The sequence below is a fragment of the Harpegnathos saltator genome, unplaced genomic scaffold (genome assembly GCF_003227715.2).
Source record: "Harpegnathos saltator strain DR-91 unplaced genomic scaffold, Hsal_v8.6 scaffold844, whole genome shotgun sequence".
NCBI classification, from domain to species: domain Eukaryota; kingdom Metazoa; phylum Arthropoda; class Insecta; order Hymenoptera; family Formicidae; genus Harpegnathos; species Harpegnathos saltator.
This window is the reverse complement of record NW_020230698.1, coordinates 391,662-411,538: the sequence shown is the minus strand read 5'-3', so window position 1 is coordinate 411,538 and position 19,877 is coordinate 391,662. Positions and strand designations below refer to the sequence as shown.

Here is a 19,877-nt window from a genome sequence, read left to right as displayed (position 1 = left end):
GAAGCACGGCGCTCGATGTGCGCCGCGCAGCTGCGACAGCCGTAATATGCGACTTATTGGTGCGCCGCGTCTCTCTGCCGCGTATAATATCATCGGTGTAAGCACGCGACTACAAGGCGAAGTTCCGAACGTTTACGACGTGTGGAGAGAACTTGCGGGCCACCCCTCGTTTGTTATCTTCTTTCTCCCGCTTGAGACGAAAGATGAGCTCCGCGGCGACCGCGACGACGAGAGCTCTGGGGGGACGAATTTTTTCGATGGAATTTTTAAGAGCGTCCCTCCCGCCGGTGTATCGCGTGTGTTGAGCGGGGAGATTCATATCTTATAATAGAAGACACGCACTTGTTATCGATATTTCAAGCTCCCCTTATCGCTGTCGTCTTATCGCCGAGTCTCCTCCTCGTCGCGCCGATTGTCGCGAGAATTCAATATAGGAAAGAGATACGCTTCGATCGCGGCCAAACAATATACATATACACGCGCGTATATATGCGCGGCGAAATACGCGGTTGACCGCGGCATGTCAGTAGCTCGCGTAATCATTTATCGAAAATCGATACGTGATGAGATTCTTATAACGTTTCGTCATTTCGGAGGTCTTCCGGCGCTTCTATATCTCGCGTGCCACGACCGCGGAGCCGGCGTGAAAGCTCAAGATGCTTTCATGCGCGATCATAAAACAGCCAGTACAACCGTAAAAAGATCCACCCGGACTGCCGGAGTGAGTATTTTCCGCTTTATTGCGCCGTTACCGCGAAGCGACTATTCACAAGTCGCGAATCACAAATCGAACGAAATGGCACGCGGGAAGCCGCGGCGCGACTCTCATCACGCCTGAAGAAATTCGCGGAGTTTCGCGAGAAACCTCTCGTTTTTGTTTTGTGGAATATATTTCCCGCTCTTGCGGGGATATATATCTCTCTGCATGTAGCGCAGCGATATTAACGCCGATAAATGTATCGCATGCTCGTGTTTGAATTGTTAACGTTTTCAAAAAAAAGACAGACAGAGAGAGAGAGAGAGAGAGAGAGAGAGAGAGAGAGAGAGAGAGAGAGAGAGAGAGAGAGAGCGAGGAAGAGATGAATGGGATGCGGCAATCATATAGACACACACACACACACACACACACACACGCCGAAAAGTACAATTTAAGTCGTCCAATATCGAAGCGATTTTGTGGACGTAACATAATTTTCGAATATTTTTTTCGCTCGATTGTTGGCGCTTCCTCTCTCTATCTTTTTCTTTCCCTTCCTGCCCTCTCTCGTTCTCTTTCTTTCTCCGTTTCTGAGAAGCGGACATATAAAATTTAAGTCGCGGTAGTACGTGCTACTAGAGCCTAATGCTGAAAGTACTCGCTTCCTTTTTTCACATGCTTTAACCCACCGTAATTCTGCAGAAACATACGCGACGCTTAATATCGCGAATGCACTGTCGGATTAAAAACTGTCCGACTGGACTCTAAACTTGCGAAAAAGAAGTGCACGGGATGTGACGTATCTCGTTAGAATGAAACTATTTTAGACGGTCGCAAGTAATATTCGGATGACTTAACAGATGTATCGTCGTAGCGCAATCGTATCATCAAAGCGGATAGGACTTATTCTTTTTCGCATTTTTCTTTTTTAATAATCGTTGCACGCGTCACGTTTTGATTCCGAGCGGCTCTCGTCTCCGAAACTGCGATTTTATTGCAATTTAGTGTTACGCGTTCGCCCGCCCCCCCCCCTGCATCACGTCGCTCGCGTAATACCGCCTCGGGATGATTCATCATGACGGTATCGCAAAGGTATCGCTGCGGAATCTGACCTCGATGCGGCGCGCCGCTATTGCGGCCAGATAAACGATTTTCCGGCATCGTCATCGATACCCAATTTTCTTCGACGACCTGTTCAGCACAATGCGATGATGTATTACCGGGCCGATATACGACGGCTGCTGGATCATCGGGAAAGGCCTTGATCACGAAGGGGCGAAAAATCACCGACCTTCGTCACGACCACGAGATCGCTGAGCGAAACATCGGCCGGCCCAGTAAAAGGGTACTTTCGTACACAGGCCGCAATATGCGCGATCCTTAGACACGGTAAAGCTCAATGGCGTATATACGAATCGCCATACGTGGCAAGAGTGAGCTTTTAACCCGGCCTTTTATCGTCTCCCGTCGTCGTCGTCGTCGTCGTCGTCGTCATCGTTGTCGTCGTCGTCGTCGTCGTCGTCGTCGTCGTGTGCAGGCAGCGATACCTTTATTCGATGTTCGCAGAGGTATGAATTCCCACTTTCCCGACGCCTTGCCGATACCTCGTCGCCTTTGAAAATGACGTTCATTGTCCTAGCGCGATACGGCCAGGTACAAAGAGAAGAGGCGGGCAGAAGGCGTATGTACATCTGGCGGAGCAAGAAGCATGTACACGTGAGATTTCTCTCTCGCGACCCGATTCGACCGCGCGACGGCAAATAAATAAGCGACGGTGTAGGTGTGAAGCTGTGGCGAGGCGAGGGGCCATATGTCCGGGATGCACTTTTGACACTTCGCGGAAGCCGCTCGTCCTTAATCAGGCTGTGAAATGAAAGTGGTTCTTTTTCACTCTCTACCCCTCTCTCTCTCTCTCTCTCTCTCTCTCTCTTTCTCTCTCGCACACACACTTTCCGTACGCGTCTCTTTCGTTTTATTTTAACCCTTCGCAAGGAAGAGAGAGAAAGAGAGATAAAGAGAGCGACAGAGAGAGAGAGAGAGAGAGAGAGAGAGAGAGAGAGAGAGAGAGAGAGAGCAAGAGCAGATGAGGTGCTGCCTCGCGAGAGAAAACGCAGTGAGATCTTCAAGAACAATACCGTAACGCGCAGCGAGTTGGTCTCGCGTCGGATATTAATACCGTGCCCGGTATCGCGACTTTGAAACTATCACCGCGATTCATCTTCCCGACTTTCGGCTGAAGGCTCCCCAGCTCTTTTCGAAGACGTAGCAGCAATGCACTTTACCGCCTGCTCGGAGGTACGAAGACACAAAGTTTCTCTCGCGAAACCGACTTCGGGGAAAAACTCGCTCCGGTGTAACGCTCGCGTGTTTCTTGTCTCAAGGACCGCGGCTGTAAAGATAATAACGAAGATATCATTTTTCGACGGGAAGGGAACGCGGAATGTGTGTGTACTCATTTCTTTCCGGGAAGAATTCCCGGCGCGTCGCCGTGTAATACGCGAAATTTGACGGCGAAAGGAAGGGGATCCTCCTTCTCCGCCTCCCGCCTTCGATAATTTATCGATGCCTCGCTCGCGTAGCTGTCGAAATTTTCTCCCCGTTCACCGCTAACAACGTAATTTGTCCGGGCACATATTTCCTAGACCCGGCAATATCCTTCCGCCGTCTGGCGGGAAATTGCAACGACGGTGATTCCGTTGGTTCTCATTGTAACGGAATTATCGGGCGAACGGAGAGAGAGAGAGAGAGAGAGAGAGGGGGGGGCGCGTCTCCTCGATGGAAAATTTCACCGGCGAGGAACGCGGCCCAATTTCGCGGCTCTCGCCGTTCGACGAATGAACGGCGGAAACGTCTCGCGACTCTCCTCCGCTTTGCGGAAGCCGTTGAAATTTTTAGTCGCGCCCCCGTCGAGCACGAGCTCGCGCCTGCATTATCCGACGACGCGGGGCTACAAGGTGTCGCACTCGTACTCGCAAATTGCACGGCCGTCCGTGACCTAATCGAATTTCGGCTCAATTTCGTGCACCGCGTCCTGGGAAACTTTAGCATTAACCTGCGCGGGAAGGGGTCTCAGGCCGCGCACGTTAGCTCTCGCTCGGCTTTCGCTAAAACATTTATTTCGGTCTGTTACCCGGATAAAATTACGCACTTTGAGCAGTGCCCGCGCGTCGAAAGCGTCCTCCGTAATTATTGATTGTAGATTCACGTCACTGAGAATCTCATCCCAGGTACGCTCAATGCATAGAGAATTTATCCAGATCTCCTGTGCACCAAATACGTTTAAGTGACAGACATCTGTGCTTCGCACGGATCAAATCACACTTACCATCCACGAGTTCGACCTAACATTTACAAGCCTAACATTTACAAGGAAACATCAAGATATTCACGCTTGTCATTTGTCGCCCGCTCATGTCCTCGTCGAGAAATCCGAGATTGTATGGAAAACAAAAAGAATCTGACTCTGACTCTCAATTTTAAACTTACTGTACGCGTTACGTGTCCGAAAGCTGAATCGATAATAGACTTAGCCGCCGACAACTCGAAACCTTTCGTCAAGTCTAACTCTCTCTACACGGAGAAAGAACAACTCTGTTAGTATAGTTGCTGTAACTGAATTTTCCGTCGCCCGGAAACCAGGCGGAAATTCAATTTTGCACAAACAAAAAGATTCCTGCAGGTGGTTTCCGCTCAGTCAATCGCTGCCGGTTACCTCGAGCGAGCTTTAATGCAGCTGAATGTCCAGACGAAATGTTTTCAACCGTGGCAAGCATTCCCCGTCACGGATTTTCCGTCTGATCTCTGTTTCGTCGCACAAATTCACTCATTTCTCAGCATCGCTGAAAAATCGCAGCATTCGCCGAGCGAATTTATATTATTACTCGCCCCTACCTCGCTTCGATATGTGCATACATATTGTTTTTCATATTCACTCGATACTCACTCGTATCGTAACTTCACAGGCGGGTTTATCAATTTCCAGCTCTCCCGCTCGTATGCAGCTCGCGTGCGGGCTTGTACGAGGAATCAAGCGCGCGCCGTCTGACCAGAGCCGGGGAGTTACTACTGACGGCGGATCAGACACGTAGAGCTACGGAAGGAACATCGGGCCAGGTGGAGCGTAACAGCGATAGCCGTTACGGCAGGCAGTACTGAGGTAATATCGATAACTCAATCGACACGACTGCAGCGCGCGTCCGTGCGTATAACGGGATCCTCGCTCGCCAGGATACGCTCGCCGGCGTTAACAGGATACTCGCGCGTGCAGCGGGAACCTGGCCACTCCGATCGCTCTCGCTCTCGCTCTCGCTCTCGCTCTCGCTCTCGCTCTCGCTCTCGCTCTCGCTCTCGCTCTCGCTCGCGCACGATCCGACTGATTAAGTCTGATTAAGACTGCCTCGAGGAGCTCGTTAGTGACTCGCTATCAATAGCTCGCGCGATGCGAGCCCCTCGATCTGAGCATTCCGGCGTATTAGTTTCCGTCCCGAGTCGGCGGATCCGGCGGCTCAGGGCAAAATAATTGATTGTTGCGGGAGGAAAGCGCACCGGCGATTCGAGGCATCTAAGATCTCGCGTAGTCGCGGCGCCGCGGCAGATGGATCAATTAGAAATTCATGCCGCGTCTCGCAGAGAGCGGAGTAGTTTGCACGTGTATCAATGCGGAGGCAGAGCCGTGTCTACGTTACCGTCGAGAAACGACCCACGACGAGGTGTAGCGAAATGTATCTCAAATGCTCTGTGAGAGGCTGTCTATGCCAACATCTTAATGCGCGTCTCGTCTCGACGACAAAACAAACGTAGCAAACCGTAGCGCGCTGCTCGCGTGTATTTTCTACGGATGCGGATGTACAACGCGCAGTAACTGATCGATAAGCGCGACCGATTCGCTCTTCGCCGTACGCTAATGGAGAAAAAGAAAGTGGAGCAGGTGAGATCGCTTGTCACGTATAGACAGAAATAATCCTCCCCGGAATTGTCCCCGGCCGTTTTTCCCTCGCGCTCATTATTACCGCCCAAGAAATACGACTCGGCCCGCCGCGCCGGTCCCTGAGGATGAAGACGCGACAATTATAATGAGTGCGACGGATCCGGATCGTCGATATCGGACACGGACGGAGGCGGGCAGCTTCGCTTCTCACTTTATCTCCCCTCATTCCGGCTCAGAGCGAGTGAACGCGATTGTCCTCCCCTGTCCGAAATATCGCGGCTTATAATCATTCGGTGGATTCGCACAAGCTGCGATTCTGCAGGCTCTCCTTTGTGTACATCCGAGTCAACGTGCGACGCATTATCTGAGACAGACTCGGACAGGCCGCATTTAGCGGGCCATAAACGCGCGCGCGCGCGCGCGTCGCCATTGCCAACGACTGTTATCTCCAACGAAGCGATTAGACTCGGTGATTGTCGCGGTACACGCTCTTCTTCCCTCCGACCTTCTCTCACTCTCTCTCTCTCTCTCTTGCTCTCTTGCTCTCTCTCTCTCTCTCTCTCTCTCTCTCTCTCTCTCTCTCTCTCTCTCTCTTGCTCTCTCTCTCTCTCTCTCTCTCTCTCTCTCTCTCTCTCTCTCTCTCTCTCTCTCTCTCTCTCTCTCTCTCTCTCTCTCTCTCTCTCTCTCTCTCTCTCTCTCTCTCTCTCTCTCTCTCTCTCTCTGTGACTCTCACACGGACGTCGCGTTTGTCCGTGACAACAATACGCGGTGACACAAAGCACGAGCGCAAAGTAATAATAAACTGCGAGCGAGCGGCGCTTTGTGGATAACACGAAGTTTCGGGTAACGTTCTCGTCCTCGCGCGAGCGCCGGGGCTTCCGATATAAAGCGAAATATAAATCGGAGAGAGAGAGAGAGAGAAAGAGAGAGAGAGAGAGAGAGAGGGAGAGAGAGAGAGAGAGAGAGAGAGAGAGACAGAGAGAGAGAGAGAGAGAGAGAGAGAGACCGAGGCCGATGCGGCGCGGGGCGGCGCGCGTATAAATCACGCGGCTCCGCCGTTCTCGTAACGATCCCCGTGATTAGTGCGCGCGCTCCGCTTGTTATTTGATATTAATTCAGCATGGCTTGGCAACGTGGTCCGTGGTGGCGAAGGTAAGCGGCGCACACAAATGCTTTCGCGTTCAGTCAGAGGGGATGTCAGCGACAGTCGGAGAGTCTAAATCGCTCTATACACACGCACGCTGGCTGGCACGCGGCATTGTAAAGTCCCGCTTTCTGCGCGTGGCATTAATTCGGCTCGCGAGGGAACAGCTGAACGCCCGGCGGTCGTTAGTCGCGACAACGCGCGATCGCCGTTGTGAAATCGTTCCAACGTCGCCGGCTTAATTTGTGTGAACATTTCACTCGCGCGTCGCGCCGCTCGCGGGACGGTTTGCGAAATTCGCGGCTGGGAACGCGTTCTGGGGAGGTCGACCAAGTGCCGAGGGAGAAGAGAGACACGGAGAATTGGCGCCATTCTTCAGCGAATCGTTGCACAAATATTTTCCCTCCGATGAACGTTCCGTCCGTTTCGCGACGGCCGAAGATTCCGCGGACTCGCCCCCACATCGATAGAGATGACGCGATGAAATAATGTCGGCAAAGCGCGAGACACTCGGTGTTCTCTGTCGCGTTTTAACTTCTCACTTCGCGACACCGCAATATCGCTATCGTACGTGTGCGTATCCATTACGATGGAGTTGAAATGGAATAATCTTTCGAAAGGTTACGCCTGTGGGCACTTTCAGACGTGTTGCGCAAGCAAGTGCAACACGTTTGCGCTGCGCTCTGTTGACCCTTAAAGGCCAAAACTGTTATTTATACATAATTTCAAATGCAAATTTGTTAGTATATTATTGCGAGAGCGACACCATTCACCTCTCGTTCAACCGCGCTGTCCTTGCTGCTCTCTCCTCCCTTCAGCGCGACGCTTCCGGAGACACGGCAGATTTCGATTGAAACGGCAAGAAAAATACAAGAAAATTTGTTTGTTGACATCAAGCTTATTATATCGACCCCGGCCGCAGGACGTATCCTACGCTCCGCGATGAGAACCGTCCACCTACGCGGTCCTGCTCGCAGGATACTAAAAGAGGGGGAATGTCGGTTATCACTAAGGAGATTACTATCCCTCGGCTGCGCTAGATTTCCCCACATGGCATCTCTGGAATTCGATCGAAGCTTCCCACGGGGATCCCCGCGATACGCGCGATAAAGCGCGGCCGCGCGGTTCGTACGTGAAAGCGTCCTGCAGCGAGCTTAACCAAGCGTCCATTCGCGCGACTTGTTTACGCAATATGAGAGGAATTCCGCGTCGATTAAATGCAGCACGAGAATCGGACGCTCGCGATTCGAAGACGCGCTCCGCGTGTTCTCTTTTGCGCTGCGACGAACGAAGGACGGCGATTTAGACGCGCTTTTGACGCACATGTTGCGCTCGCGCCACGGCTGCACGTGTTACGCGCACTAGGAAAAGAAATTTAGTATCTCTAACAAAACTGTTTAATTGAGGCATTTTTTAATAGCAATCAAATATCTTGTTTTATATAACAAAATATTTAGTTGTCTCAACTAAATATATTTTTCTACTTTGTTCTCTGGACCAAATGATTTTGTTCTTAGACTATATATATAAAAACTAAGCATTTTAGTTCTTTTATCCATAAAAATTACATAATAACGAAATATTATTTTACATAAACTAAAATAATGCCCAATGGACACTATTTTGCCTTTCTGTGGACTAAAATCTAGATTTTCTATATTAAGAAAAAATTATAGTATTTTTAACAAGATTCATATAGCTAAAGCTTTTTGGTTGTTATAACAAAAGTAATATGTTATACGAACGAACCGTAAGCAAACGAGATACTTGTTTGCAGGAACCAAACAGTTTTGTTGGGCATATTTTAACCAAATTATTTTGTTGTTACAACAATACATTTTTCCTAGTGCGTGAGTGTATGCGTGTTTGTGCAGCAATAACACGAGGCATATTATTAAGCATGTCGCATCGTTGATCAGCCGATCGAGCCGCAATCGAGATAATGGAGATAACGTGTGCAAACGCGTCCACGCGCGCGCCGGATATGCGCGGCCGCGTATTGTTTATGCGAGTACCAAAACTACCGCATAATTTACGGCGCTCCCGCCCCCGCACCCCCTCCCCCTCTTTCTCTCATCCGCGGTATTGCATTCATGATGCAATTGCTTATGCGTCGACCTCGAGCGATGCGGCATTACGCGATGCCCGACGGGCACCTCCTCGCGCGGCGATTTACAACGAATGCGAATTGCGTTCCCTCTCGCTCCCGCGTGCCGATGCGAAAACTCACGTCTTCGCTGAAAGTCGTTCATCGGCGACGATTGCAATGATCCCGGATGTCTTGCGGTGCGATACGACGTCGCGATGAGTCTCTTCCTCCTGCTCCGTCCGGGGAAAGAAGGCGGAAGCACACGTGAGGGAGCGCAATTAATGCGCGATCCAACTGACCGCGAATGAACTGCGAATGAATAGGATTAATCCGTTTTAGAGTTAACCTTTCAGAGTTAATCCCGTTTAATCGCGTAATCGACCCAACGATGCGAACGATGCACGCGGCGTACGTATTGCGCATGACCCTTCGCCAATTAGTACGTCGTAATCGCGCGGTACAATTTTCGCCGAGGCGGCGCGGCACGCTGACGTCGCGTTCGCTCGAATCAGCGATAAGCTGACCGAAGATAACGAATCTCGGAGCGCGTTCTCGCATCTCCCGTCGCTCTCGGAGATCCCGCGCTCGTCTCCGAGTGCCGCCATATTGACCAGCCCGGCCCAGAATTTAGCACACATCGGTGTTCACCTCAACTCGAATTGCACAGCCGCCTCGGTGGCCTCCGCGGTCTCGCGTGCAACGCCATCGTCGAGCGCATTCCGCCGAGCCGAAGATCGCGCCGAGTCTCTCGGAGACGAACGCAAACTGGGCCGCTGATCGCCGCGGTTTCCGCACTCGCCGAAAAATGCCGCGGCGGCGGCCGCCACGGTATCGCCATGAACGGAGAAATTTTTTTCAATTGGCCGACCGCTCTGACCCGCCTTTTTCCGCGCGTCGCCAATCGTCGCGGCCATCAATCGATAGGCGGAAGCTCGCCGGCCGCACGGCGGTTGCATCGCGATTCTGATGCGCCGGTGAAACGTGCAACGCGCGCGACCGGTGCACGTCACGCCAGACGCATTGTTTCTAAACAAAGTCACTCGCCTTGGCACAATGCCGAGCGTTGATAAAGCGCTCTCTCTCTCTCTCTCTCTCTCCCCCCCTCTCTCTCTCTCTCTCTCTCTCTTCCTCTCTTCCTCTCTCCCTCCCTCCTTCTCACGGAACAAAGCGCTCGCGAGAGAAGATTGGATTCGCCCCGTCGCTAATTCCGCTGTCTTTCGGGAAACCCTTTTAGGCCTCGCTTGACGAACACAAGCGCGGCAGCTCTCGCTTCGATTGCCTCGCCGTTCCAGCAGTCGTATGAGCGAAAGCGGCGTGTTTCAGGAGAAACCGAGACGACCGAGTAAACACTCGCGGGACGAGCCGCGAAGCCCGGCGATTAATGCGCGCTGTTTGATTTTCATGTGACGTTCGTGTTAAACCGCACGTGATCGCGATGTTCGCGGGATCAAGCTCGAAACGAACGAGTTTCGCGTTCGAGCGAAACATCGTCGGAACAGGGCTCGGAGATATGACGTGTATGTTGGATGCGGGGGCTTACGTGTGACATGTGATATCTTTTGATATCACGTCACGAGGTAATCTTGAAGCGAAATCGGTCTTCGCGGACAATCAACTCGCGTCATGATGATCGAATGGATAATATCTCTCCCATTCCGCTAAACGAGCAATCCTGTTGCGTGTGCGGCATTTTTACGGCTTGAATATTTTACAATGTACTTTTATTCTATGAAAAAAAAAGAAGAGACATTCGTAGACGTCGTGGCTACTTCGCAAAATTGCCCTCACTTTTAAACTTGATGCGAACAACCTCTGATAATTATGAACACGCGCATTCTCCTTCAGAATTCATCGTGCGGATGGCACACATCGGAGTATCAGCGACAAACAAGATGCCACTCGCGCGCTCGCGCCCGCACGGGATAAAAACTCGAATAAAATATGGATCGCACCGCTGTCTCTCGTCGTAAACATCACGCGATAGCGGCTCCCTGGATATTTGCCGAAAGTGCCATACGCGCGTACGCCGTTCGAAAAGCGCAACAAACATCGCCCGTGTCGCGTCCCATCATTTTTTTCTTCCTTTCTCTCGCGCGCTTTTGCGTACAAGCTCCTCTCCTCGCGACGCCACTACTGTCTTCGCGCTTTTTGCGGGATTAAAGCTCTCTGCGCGCGAGAGGAAGAGAGGGAAGGAAAAGAGAGAGAGAGAGAGAGAGAGAGACAGAGGGAAAGAGCGCCTCCCCCGGTGTTCGTGCCGACCAAAGAATGAGGGATAACCTAACGAAATATTCACGAGACAGCCTCTGTGTACGGATGGCCTGGAAAAGCGCGAACGGGGCCGAAAGTTCAAGGTCGCCGAGGCGCACCTGTCGCGCGCACTTAATGATTCCGTCTCGAATGAACGAACGAACGAGCGAGCGAGCGAGAGATGCCGGAAGCGATCCGAACCGAGCTGTTTCTGACGTTTCAACGGCGACTTAATGGATCAATAAAGCGCACCGGAGTATCCGCCGCGAAAGAGAGAGAGAGAGAGAGAGAGGGAGGGAGGGAGGGAGAGGGAGAAAGAGAGAGAGAGAGAGAGAGAGCCCGGGATCCTTTTTTAAAAGACGACCGCCCGCGCTGTACTTGCCACTTTTGCTCACCCCTGCGCGCACTGGAGGATATTATGTCAAGGCACCCTTGATGTCCCGCGGCTGACCCAACGTTCCCTGACGATTTCAGCGAGACCCCTAACCGTCGTGATCCCACCCTCGTGCCAAGGGAGGGAGATGATATCGATTTCGTGCGGCCCACTCTCGAGCGGTCGTCGGCTCCCTCCTTTTTCTCCTTTTTTCTTTTTTTCTTTTCTCCTCGGAAGACCGAGATGAAAAGCGAGGGTCGGCGATTTTTGCGCCTTTCAGCGAAAATGATATCGGATGATGAGGGGGAACGATGATTGGTTGTTATCGATACATGAGCCTCCAAGAAGTCTCTGCGCACCGGTCAAACCGCCCGGCAGGCTCTCGCGACGGGCGCCGAGTGGCGGGAAGTCGCTCGTTAAGAATTTACCTTCATCCTCGCGTAAACGCGTAAACGCAAGATAGAATTTTTTATTTTTACCCCGCCGCCCCGTGCGCGTAAATCGACCTCGTGCGCGCCCTTCTCCCTGCCAGGAGGGTAAAACGGCGCTGACGGTAACCTCTGTCGCAGTTGTCGAAATCACTTGGCGCGCAGCCGACATCGCGGAGAATAAACTCTGTCTGTTCCGCGGTCGGGCAACCGAGAGGCCTCGACAAAAGCGCGAGTTGGCGCGTCAGCGTGAAATGCGCGGAGCTGCGAGTACAACGACGCGAGCGAGCGAGACAGAGAGAGAGAGAGAGAGAGAGAGAGAGAGAGAGAGAGAGAGAGAGAGAGAGAGAGCGAGAGATAGGCAGAGAGAATGCGGAAGCCACCACACAAATGTTAATTTATTCCCCCGGCGGAGTCATCCAGCGTTACAAGTCTTGTAGCTTCGCGGAACAAGTTCCGCATAAGCGTACTGCTGCTGCTTTCCGCGTTTCCGTTCTTTGCTCGTCCATCATGGTCACGCGCATTCCAGGCAACATCGCGCGCGCGACCGGCATCTCACGGCGATGTGTTCGCGTCGGGCGCACGTGTCGCATGGATGGCGCACGGTAGCGTGTCCATTGAGAAGCGGAATTTGGGAAATACCGGCCGAATAACTTGGCGATGCTTCCGACGTGCGTTCGGGCTATCGGGCGGCCGCGGCCGCGGCCGCAGCCGCGGGCGTTCGAACGCACCGGCAACTTCGTTGACACGTGATTAATATCGCAGCCGTCCCGGCAGCTGAACGATTGTGTTAACTCGCGCGTAAAGCGCGAGGGTCGCGAGATCGATGTGACGGATAGTTTCGGCTCTCTCGAAGTTGCGCGGACATGCGAGAATTCCGCGTCTCCTCCGCCGTCCGCGCGTCCATCCGTGACGCGAATGCGGAATAATACTCGGGCTTGATCTCTTCTATACGGGCGGGGGGGGAGGAGGGGAGGGAGAGGGGAGGGGGTTTCGTTTTTAGATTCGTTTAGATGATTCGTTTTTTGCGTTTTGACGAAGAGGAAAAAAAGGGAAGGAGAACGGGGTAAACAGCGTTGCGGGAAAATATTTTCCTTTCAGTTGGAAAAACAAGGCGCGCACACGCGCGCTACTACAATGTGCACTGCAAAAAAGTCGCAAAACGGCAGCTCTTCCGCGAAAATCTGCGGAAGGTGCACATGTGTTCTCCGCCGTAACGAATGGCCAGGTTACTTTTTCAACCGCATTATCTTTTCAGAACGGCGCTAACAAGTACGTTTTAGCGCTAAAGCTGCGCCACTCACACACATACTCTCTCTCTCTCTTCCTCTCTTTCTCTCTCTCTCTCTCTCTCTCTCTCTCTCTCTCTCTCTCTCTCTCTCTCTCTCTGTCTCTCTGTATGTGTGTCGCACGTGACAAAAATGTTGCGACAGGTCGTGCTCGCGTGTGCAGATTTATAAAATCTCAAAAATATCTGGGAAATACGTGACATTTCGAGGAATAAATGGCGCCAGGCGTCATTTTGCAGCTTAGGAGTTTCTCTGCGCGCGACGGCCTCGTAAAACAAAAAAAAAAAAAGAGAAAAAAAAAACAAAGAATAAAATACGAAGAAAAAATTGCTCAAAGCTCGAAAGTACGGGCTTTGCCGGCTTTAAATCCCATTTTGCAAATGTGACAAATGTGTGTCTCTGTGTTATGTAATATCTATTAAAATGAAACTCGCGCGATTTGTCGCTCTCTTTCCCTTTTGCGACTGCGAGAATCGTTCTCCGCAGATATCGTTCGAATATCCGTATCCGTTAGCAATGTACGAGACTCAGTAAGATATCGACTGACAATCGTTATTAAATTCATCTCAATTAAATTCGCAATCGTTTAATTGAAAAACGGTCGATCGATCGATCTGCCGGAATTACTACGCGCAAAGAGAGTTCTCTCCCTTCCTCTCTCCCTCTCTTTTCCGCGCACGCGTTCGAGCCACGAAAACCGATAGGCAAAAGCGAGTACAATAAAATGAGTCGCTTCGCGTTCCGGAAATGATCGATTAAAGCGATAATCGCGGCGCTACAACAAAACGGAACGCGGCCGGCCGCGCTCGAGCGGATCTACGCGTGAAATTAAATTGCGTGGCGATTAGGGCCGATTAAACGTTAATTGCAGAGTTTACGTCAATTCAGCCACGCGTCCTCGTGTCACGGCGGCATATGTGTAATCGGATCACCACACGGTGCGCTACCCCCAATCACAACGTTCTATTTCCATTTGATCAGTTGACGAAATCGCCAACGTTCTTGTTTGCTCCCGTGAATGTTTGCATTACGCCGCGTACATAAAGCACCGCCGGTTATTAACGCTTAATCTTCCCGTGGAAATGATTCATGATGAGAGGGTGCAGAGGGTACAGAAAAGCTCATGCGTGTGCAGACTTAATCCCCGCGTCGCGTGATTATGATTATGACGAGCGAGGTGCTCTTGGCGTTCGCGTTCGAGAGATGATCTATATCCGCGCAACGATCAATCGTACGCGACACGCAACGAGGAAACATATTCTTCCGGAATCCGTAAACCCCTACGGAGAAGGTCGCATCGTTGTCAAGCAAGAATCGCGACAGAGAAGCGATCTCTCGAGACGACACGTTAATGTGAAAGCGCGAAGACGATACCAAAACCGCTTGCATTATCGATCGATTTCGCGCGATACGAATACTCGTACATACTTGCGGTAATAATTTCGAAAAACCGGCCGCGTGCGGTCGGCTTATTAAGCGACCGGCAGCAGCGTGGATCACGTCGCGGCCGGCGCGATAAATCCTCGATATCGAGCCCGGAATTGCCCTCACAAATCGCACGATCCAGGAATCGCTCGCACGCTGTCCCCGTTAACCGGTCGCAGGAAAGAGGGAGAGGGAGAAAGAGAAAGAGACTCTCCGTGTGCATGTCAGGCTCCGACAAATGGAGCGCTTCTCGCGCCATTTGACGGCGCGCCAGCCGCGCGCATCATGACCGCGAATTTAACCGCCGCTGGAACTTTCCCGTCCGACCGGTACGTTAATCCGCCGTTAAGCGCGTTATCATAATTGAGCAGATTCCATAATCCGTGTCGTGTCGCCGTTAATTCAATCGCCGGGGAACTAAGGGCATTTACGGGGCGCGCGCGGCCGCACGCGAGGTCCCCACGGGGGAAGCGATACACGCCCGCTGCCGGCGGCGGCGACGGCGACGGGTCCTGCAGTTCGCTCGCGCAAGCGAGGTCCTCGGAAGCAGCTCGCGAGACGACGGGGGAGATTAATTGGGGAGGAGCATCGCGCGGAGGAGAGATTTATCGGAGTTCGTTAAGGGCGATTTGGCGCGCGCGCGCGCGCGCGCAAGCGGTGAGACGCTCGCAGAAATGAGCCACGTCGCCTCGCCACCCCTGCAGCCTTATTACGGTCGCTTGGAAATGCGAGAGTGTCGCGGCCATTAAAGTTTCTTCTCGCCGAGTGACTCGTTACGCCGACGAGAAAGTCCCGCGATTACTTCACGCGACTTTCTTACCAGCCGCGACCGTATCTTGTCGGTTTCCAGTCGAACGGTAATTGGCAATCTTGTATTTCGTTATGGCCGCTCGGGGTGCCGGGGAAGGCTCATCAGGCGCAGCCTGCGCCTCGAATGAGCGCAACGGGGAATTAACGCGCGACTACTTGACGCCAACGAGATGGCGCAATCGCGGCCGCGATCGAGCACCCCGCGTTAAACGGTCATCGGCGTTGCCGAGGTGGGTGAACGTATGTTGTCTCGACGCGCGAGTAAGCGGAACCCCGCGGGATGGAATTCGCGGCGGAGACCCGGTCGATTCGTTCCGGAATGCGACGGATGCTCCTCGTTTATGTTAGTCCGTTACGAAATCCGGCTCCGATCGTGACAATTCGATTTAACGTGCGCGCCGAAGAGCAAACGCCGGCTAAGTCAATTTTTGTCTTCAGGTCTAGAACGGTAGGTAGTGGTGGACGAGGAGGAGGAGGGGGTTTAGCGCGCTTGTAAACGAGCGGATTCGCGGTGCGCGTCCTTCACCGTCGATTCAATTACCGTCTTTTATTAGCGGTGCCGTTTATGGACGCGCGGCCGCCAAGAGGCAACGATTTACCAGGGTGGCATCACGACACAGGGTGGCCCGCGACACATTTAAGTATTAGCGATACTATGACGGAACTACCATTAAGGGTTTATTGAATTTCTACCCCTCTGCTAGACCGGCATTCAGTAAACGCAATGGAGCCGCAACGACCGCGCGCGACTTTCTCTCTCTGTCCCTTCCTCATTCTCGCTCTCCTTCCCTTCCCCTCTTTTCCTCTCTTTCCCTCGCTTTCTCTCTCTCTCTCTCTCTCTCTCTCTCTCTCTCTCTCTCTCTCTCTCTCTCTCTCTGTATGTGTCGGCGGAAAAGCGGCAAAATTGCGTATGCCGATAGAAAGGCACTCTCTAATAGGCCTACCTCGTGCAGGCAACGACCCAATAAAATCGCCCACACCTTTCCACACACGCACACACACACGCGTATAAATATATACATACATACACACATATGCATCCACCCACGCGCGCATGGGCTTTATTAGAATGTCGTTGTTGCAATATATTACACGTCGATACGTTAGCGGCAAAGTTTCGTAACGGTCGCGCTACTGTGTGTGTTACCTCTCTCTCTCTTTCTCTCTCTCTCTCTCTCTCTCTCTCTCTCTCTCTCTGTCTTTCCTTAATGGAATATTACATATGAACCTTCAGCTAGTGCGGTTACATCGAGGTAACACGGTGGTATTGTGGCGTGTGGCCAGCAGCGTAAACCCAGCGTAAATACCAGACCTCGCAATTTGTGTCAAGGGAAGCACAACGTTAACTGCATGTTTTATTGCTTGCCTTTATGACGCGAAAGAAGAGACGGAGATACAAGTCTCTCGTAATTCTCCGTCGCCGTAGCCGACGAGTAAATCCTTAAACGTGACAATAATTTCGCATGACGCAGTCGCGCACGTGGCGTTTACTACTCCTTGTGTAATCCGATGATCCGGCCCGAATCTCCACGTCGGAGACTGTTGCCGACCCCGGCCGACGCGTGGCCGAGAAAAAAATTGAACATTTTCGCGCACCACCGCCGATTGTATCTTTCCTCTCGCGCGCCGATCATTATTTCCCGGGCAGCCCCGGCCCGGGAGCGGGAAATAGTTTCCGTCGTTATTGCCTCTCAGACGTTCGCGCGTTATCACGGATCTCTCGCCTTCGCCTTCGTAGTGGACTATTTGTCACGTGCAAACATATCGGGTGTCGTGTATACGATATATACACGCGTATATGCACGTGTGCGCGCAAACGGGTCGGGCGTATCACGGAAGGCTAACGAAGCCCCTATTTTGCGGTCCGCACGGTATTTACGAGGCGAATAATTGGATTCCCCCCCCTCATCGACAAGTTACACCTGCATCGGACGCGTCGGACGAATCTGCCCCGAGAAAACGGATAATTCACGTCAACATGCGTGCTAATAGTTATTGCGCGGCGCCATGAGGGCGTCCCAGTGATCGCGGCCTTCATTTTCGTCAATCGGACGACACTTGGACGAATTCCGAGTTCCCCGGCTTAGCTTAGTTCCGGCGACGTGTACGCGGGACAATCTAATACAACATCACCGGCCGACAATACCGCGCGCGCAATCGTTACTTAATTCTCACCACGCGTATAACTCACCGCTCGCGCTGAGTTACGTCGCTGGAATACAGAGCGCTGGGGATTTATCGCGTCTCTAAAATAAAAAGAGAAGGGGAAGAGCGCAGAGTTTTTACGCGGGAATAAATTCCAGCGTGTCGCGCATAATAAATGTTAATGAATAAACTTATGACTTGCATTGTGATAAAGCACGCTCACGCGCGCATACATGCACGGCTCATCCCCCCCCCCCAACCCCGTTGGGACATAAATACCCGCGACGCGATACTCGTTGCTTCTCTTCTCGGCCTCGACATTCCGCGGAGCATGTTGCAGGCGTGCGGTCGATTTACATGTGACTTGAACCGTCGGTATTAATATGAATTACGCTACGCACTAATTTGCGCGGGTAACTTTACTCTTTTCCGCCGCGCACGATGAATATTCATATCATCCCGTAGCGAGATAAATAAGTTTTAATGACAGACACGCGCATACGCGGCGGCGGCGGCGGCAGCGACGGTTGCCCGACGTCGTCGAGTCGAGTTGCCGGTTTGCTACGAAACGATTATGGAGATGTAACTTTTCTCTGCTCACCGCGAACCCGTGTCTCGTCTCCTCTCTGCCTTTTCCCCTCCCTCCTCTCGCTCTTTTTCTTTTTCTGTATCTCGCTCGCGAATCTCTCTCGCCGGCTGAGGATCGGGCGCAAATACCTTCCCAGTGCGGCCATAATCACCGCTCCGCGTCCTCCGGCCATTGTGTAAATACTCTTCGTATTTGCGCGGCGTTACACGGACGACAGTATACTTTGCGGCCGTATTTCCTCAAGGCTCGTCACGTTGCACGAAATGAGGCTTTCCTCCTGTCTCCCTCTCTCTGCCTTTCTCTCTCTCTCTCTCTCTCTCTCTCTCTCTCTCTCTCTCTCTCTCTCATTCCCAATCTAACTCTCTTCTTCGTCGTCATCCCCGCCGCCCAGCCGACTTCCGCTCTCGCGCCTAATTGACTTTCGACACGGGCAGACTGACGGATGGCGGACGAACCTACGTGAAATCCTCCACCCGCCTTCACTCCCCCTCTCCCTCCTCGACTCTCCGACCGCGCTCGGATCTTTATGCCGACTCCCGCGGTATTAGCAGGCCGCCCACGCGTCGTTGTGATTAACGAGCCGCGACATTAGTCGAACGGCCGACGCCGCGTCTATGAAATTAACCGAAGCGAAGTGCGACGTGCGATCACGCGGGCCGGGATAATGTTTAACTATCAATGTCGACCTGACTAACGAGAACTGCTCGTGACACTTCGCGATTCTTCTTCTCCTCTCTTCTCCACCGACGACGATCGTTGAGCCGTCGAACGCCAGTTAACGCGGAGGCGTGCGCGAGCGCGAGCGCGCTTCCCGAAAGGTAATCGCGTTCGCGGGAAGTTCGCGACGTGGAAATCATTATCTCGCGGAGCCGGGCGGATGAAGACTCGAGGCGAGGTCGGAATGAAATGAACGAGCACTCCTGCGCGACGGAGTGTCGAGTAACACGCGCGCGCGTGGGTACGAGCGCGATGAGAGATATTTCTTTTTAACGAACTCGCCGACAAACGGACGCGATGATCTATCACGCTGTTAGCCCCCCTCCCCCCGCTCCGGGAGGCGGGAATGAGGGACAGATTATTGTCGAACCATCCCGCCCTCCTTCCACTCTCGAATATCATATTTGCATTTGTCGGAGCGAAAGGGGCGTCTCCCATGCGTCGAGATGCAAAACGACGCGATTCGACGCGGGTGCGCGCGCGGAAAGACTTTCGTCACGTTATGTTTTATGCAAGGCACGCTGCAGCGATGAAGTAATCCGTCGTCGACGAGGACGAGGCGGCACGCACGCACGCTCGGTAATTTCGTGGACATTTATAGATCGCGCCTCTCCTGGCGGCCTCTGTCGCTCATCGCTAACGCGTCGCTGGCGATTAGAGCTCACTGGCGAGCTCAGTGGCGAGCTGTTGCCTGCAAATTGCTATTAGGAAGTTTGCCCGGGAGGATCACGCGGCCGGGCTCCGCGCGAAGGAGGGTGCATGCGTGAGCGATCGATTATACACGTGCGCGCGCGTTTTCCAGCCGGGCCGCCATCAATCGTGCGTGCCTTGAATGCTCGAAACTGCCGCGTATTGGGTCGCACGTGCGTGCGAAAGTATCGGTGGTTATTTATGCCGATCGCTTCCGCGCGATCAGCCGGACGGGCGCGTCCTTTCTCGTTCGGGGCACGAAACGGGGCGAGATGCGTCCTGCGCGCATCTCGCATGCGCCGACGCT

General features: G+C 52.7%; 1 protein-coding gene across 7 annotated transcripts in view; it reads right to left on the bottom strand.

Annotated features, from left to right (window-relative positions):
• Positions 1 to 19,877, bottom strand: part of rsh (Rap GTPase activating protein radish) — a 132,035-nt gene that overhangs the window by 50,235 nt on the left and 61,923 nt on the right. The window contains exon 2 of one of the 7 annotated variants that reach the window (XM_025307281.1): positions 8,999 to 9,166. The exons of 5 other annotated variants lie outside the window; for them this stretch is intronic. In XM_025307281.1, the coding sequence (XP_025163066.1) occupies positions 8,999 to 9,020 (22 nt within the window). In that variant the 5' untranslated portion in view covers positions 9,021 to 9,166. Of the gene's footprint in view, positions 1 to 8,998; positions 9,919 to 19,877 lie in introns of those variants that run through there. One more of the 7 variants, XM_025307285.1, reaches the window with a different exon arrangement.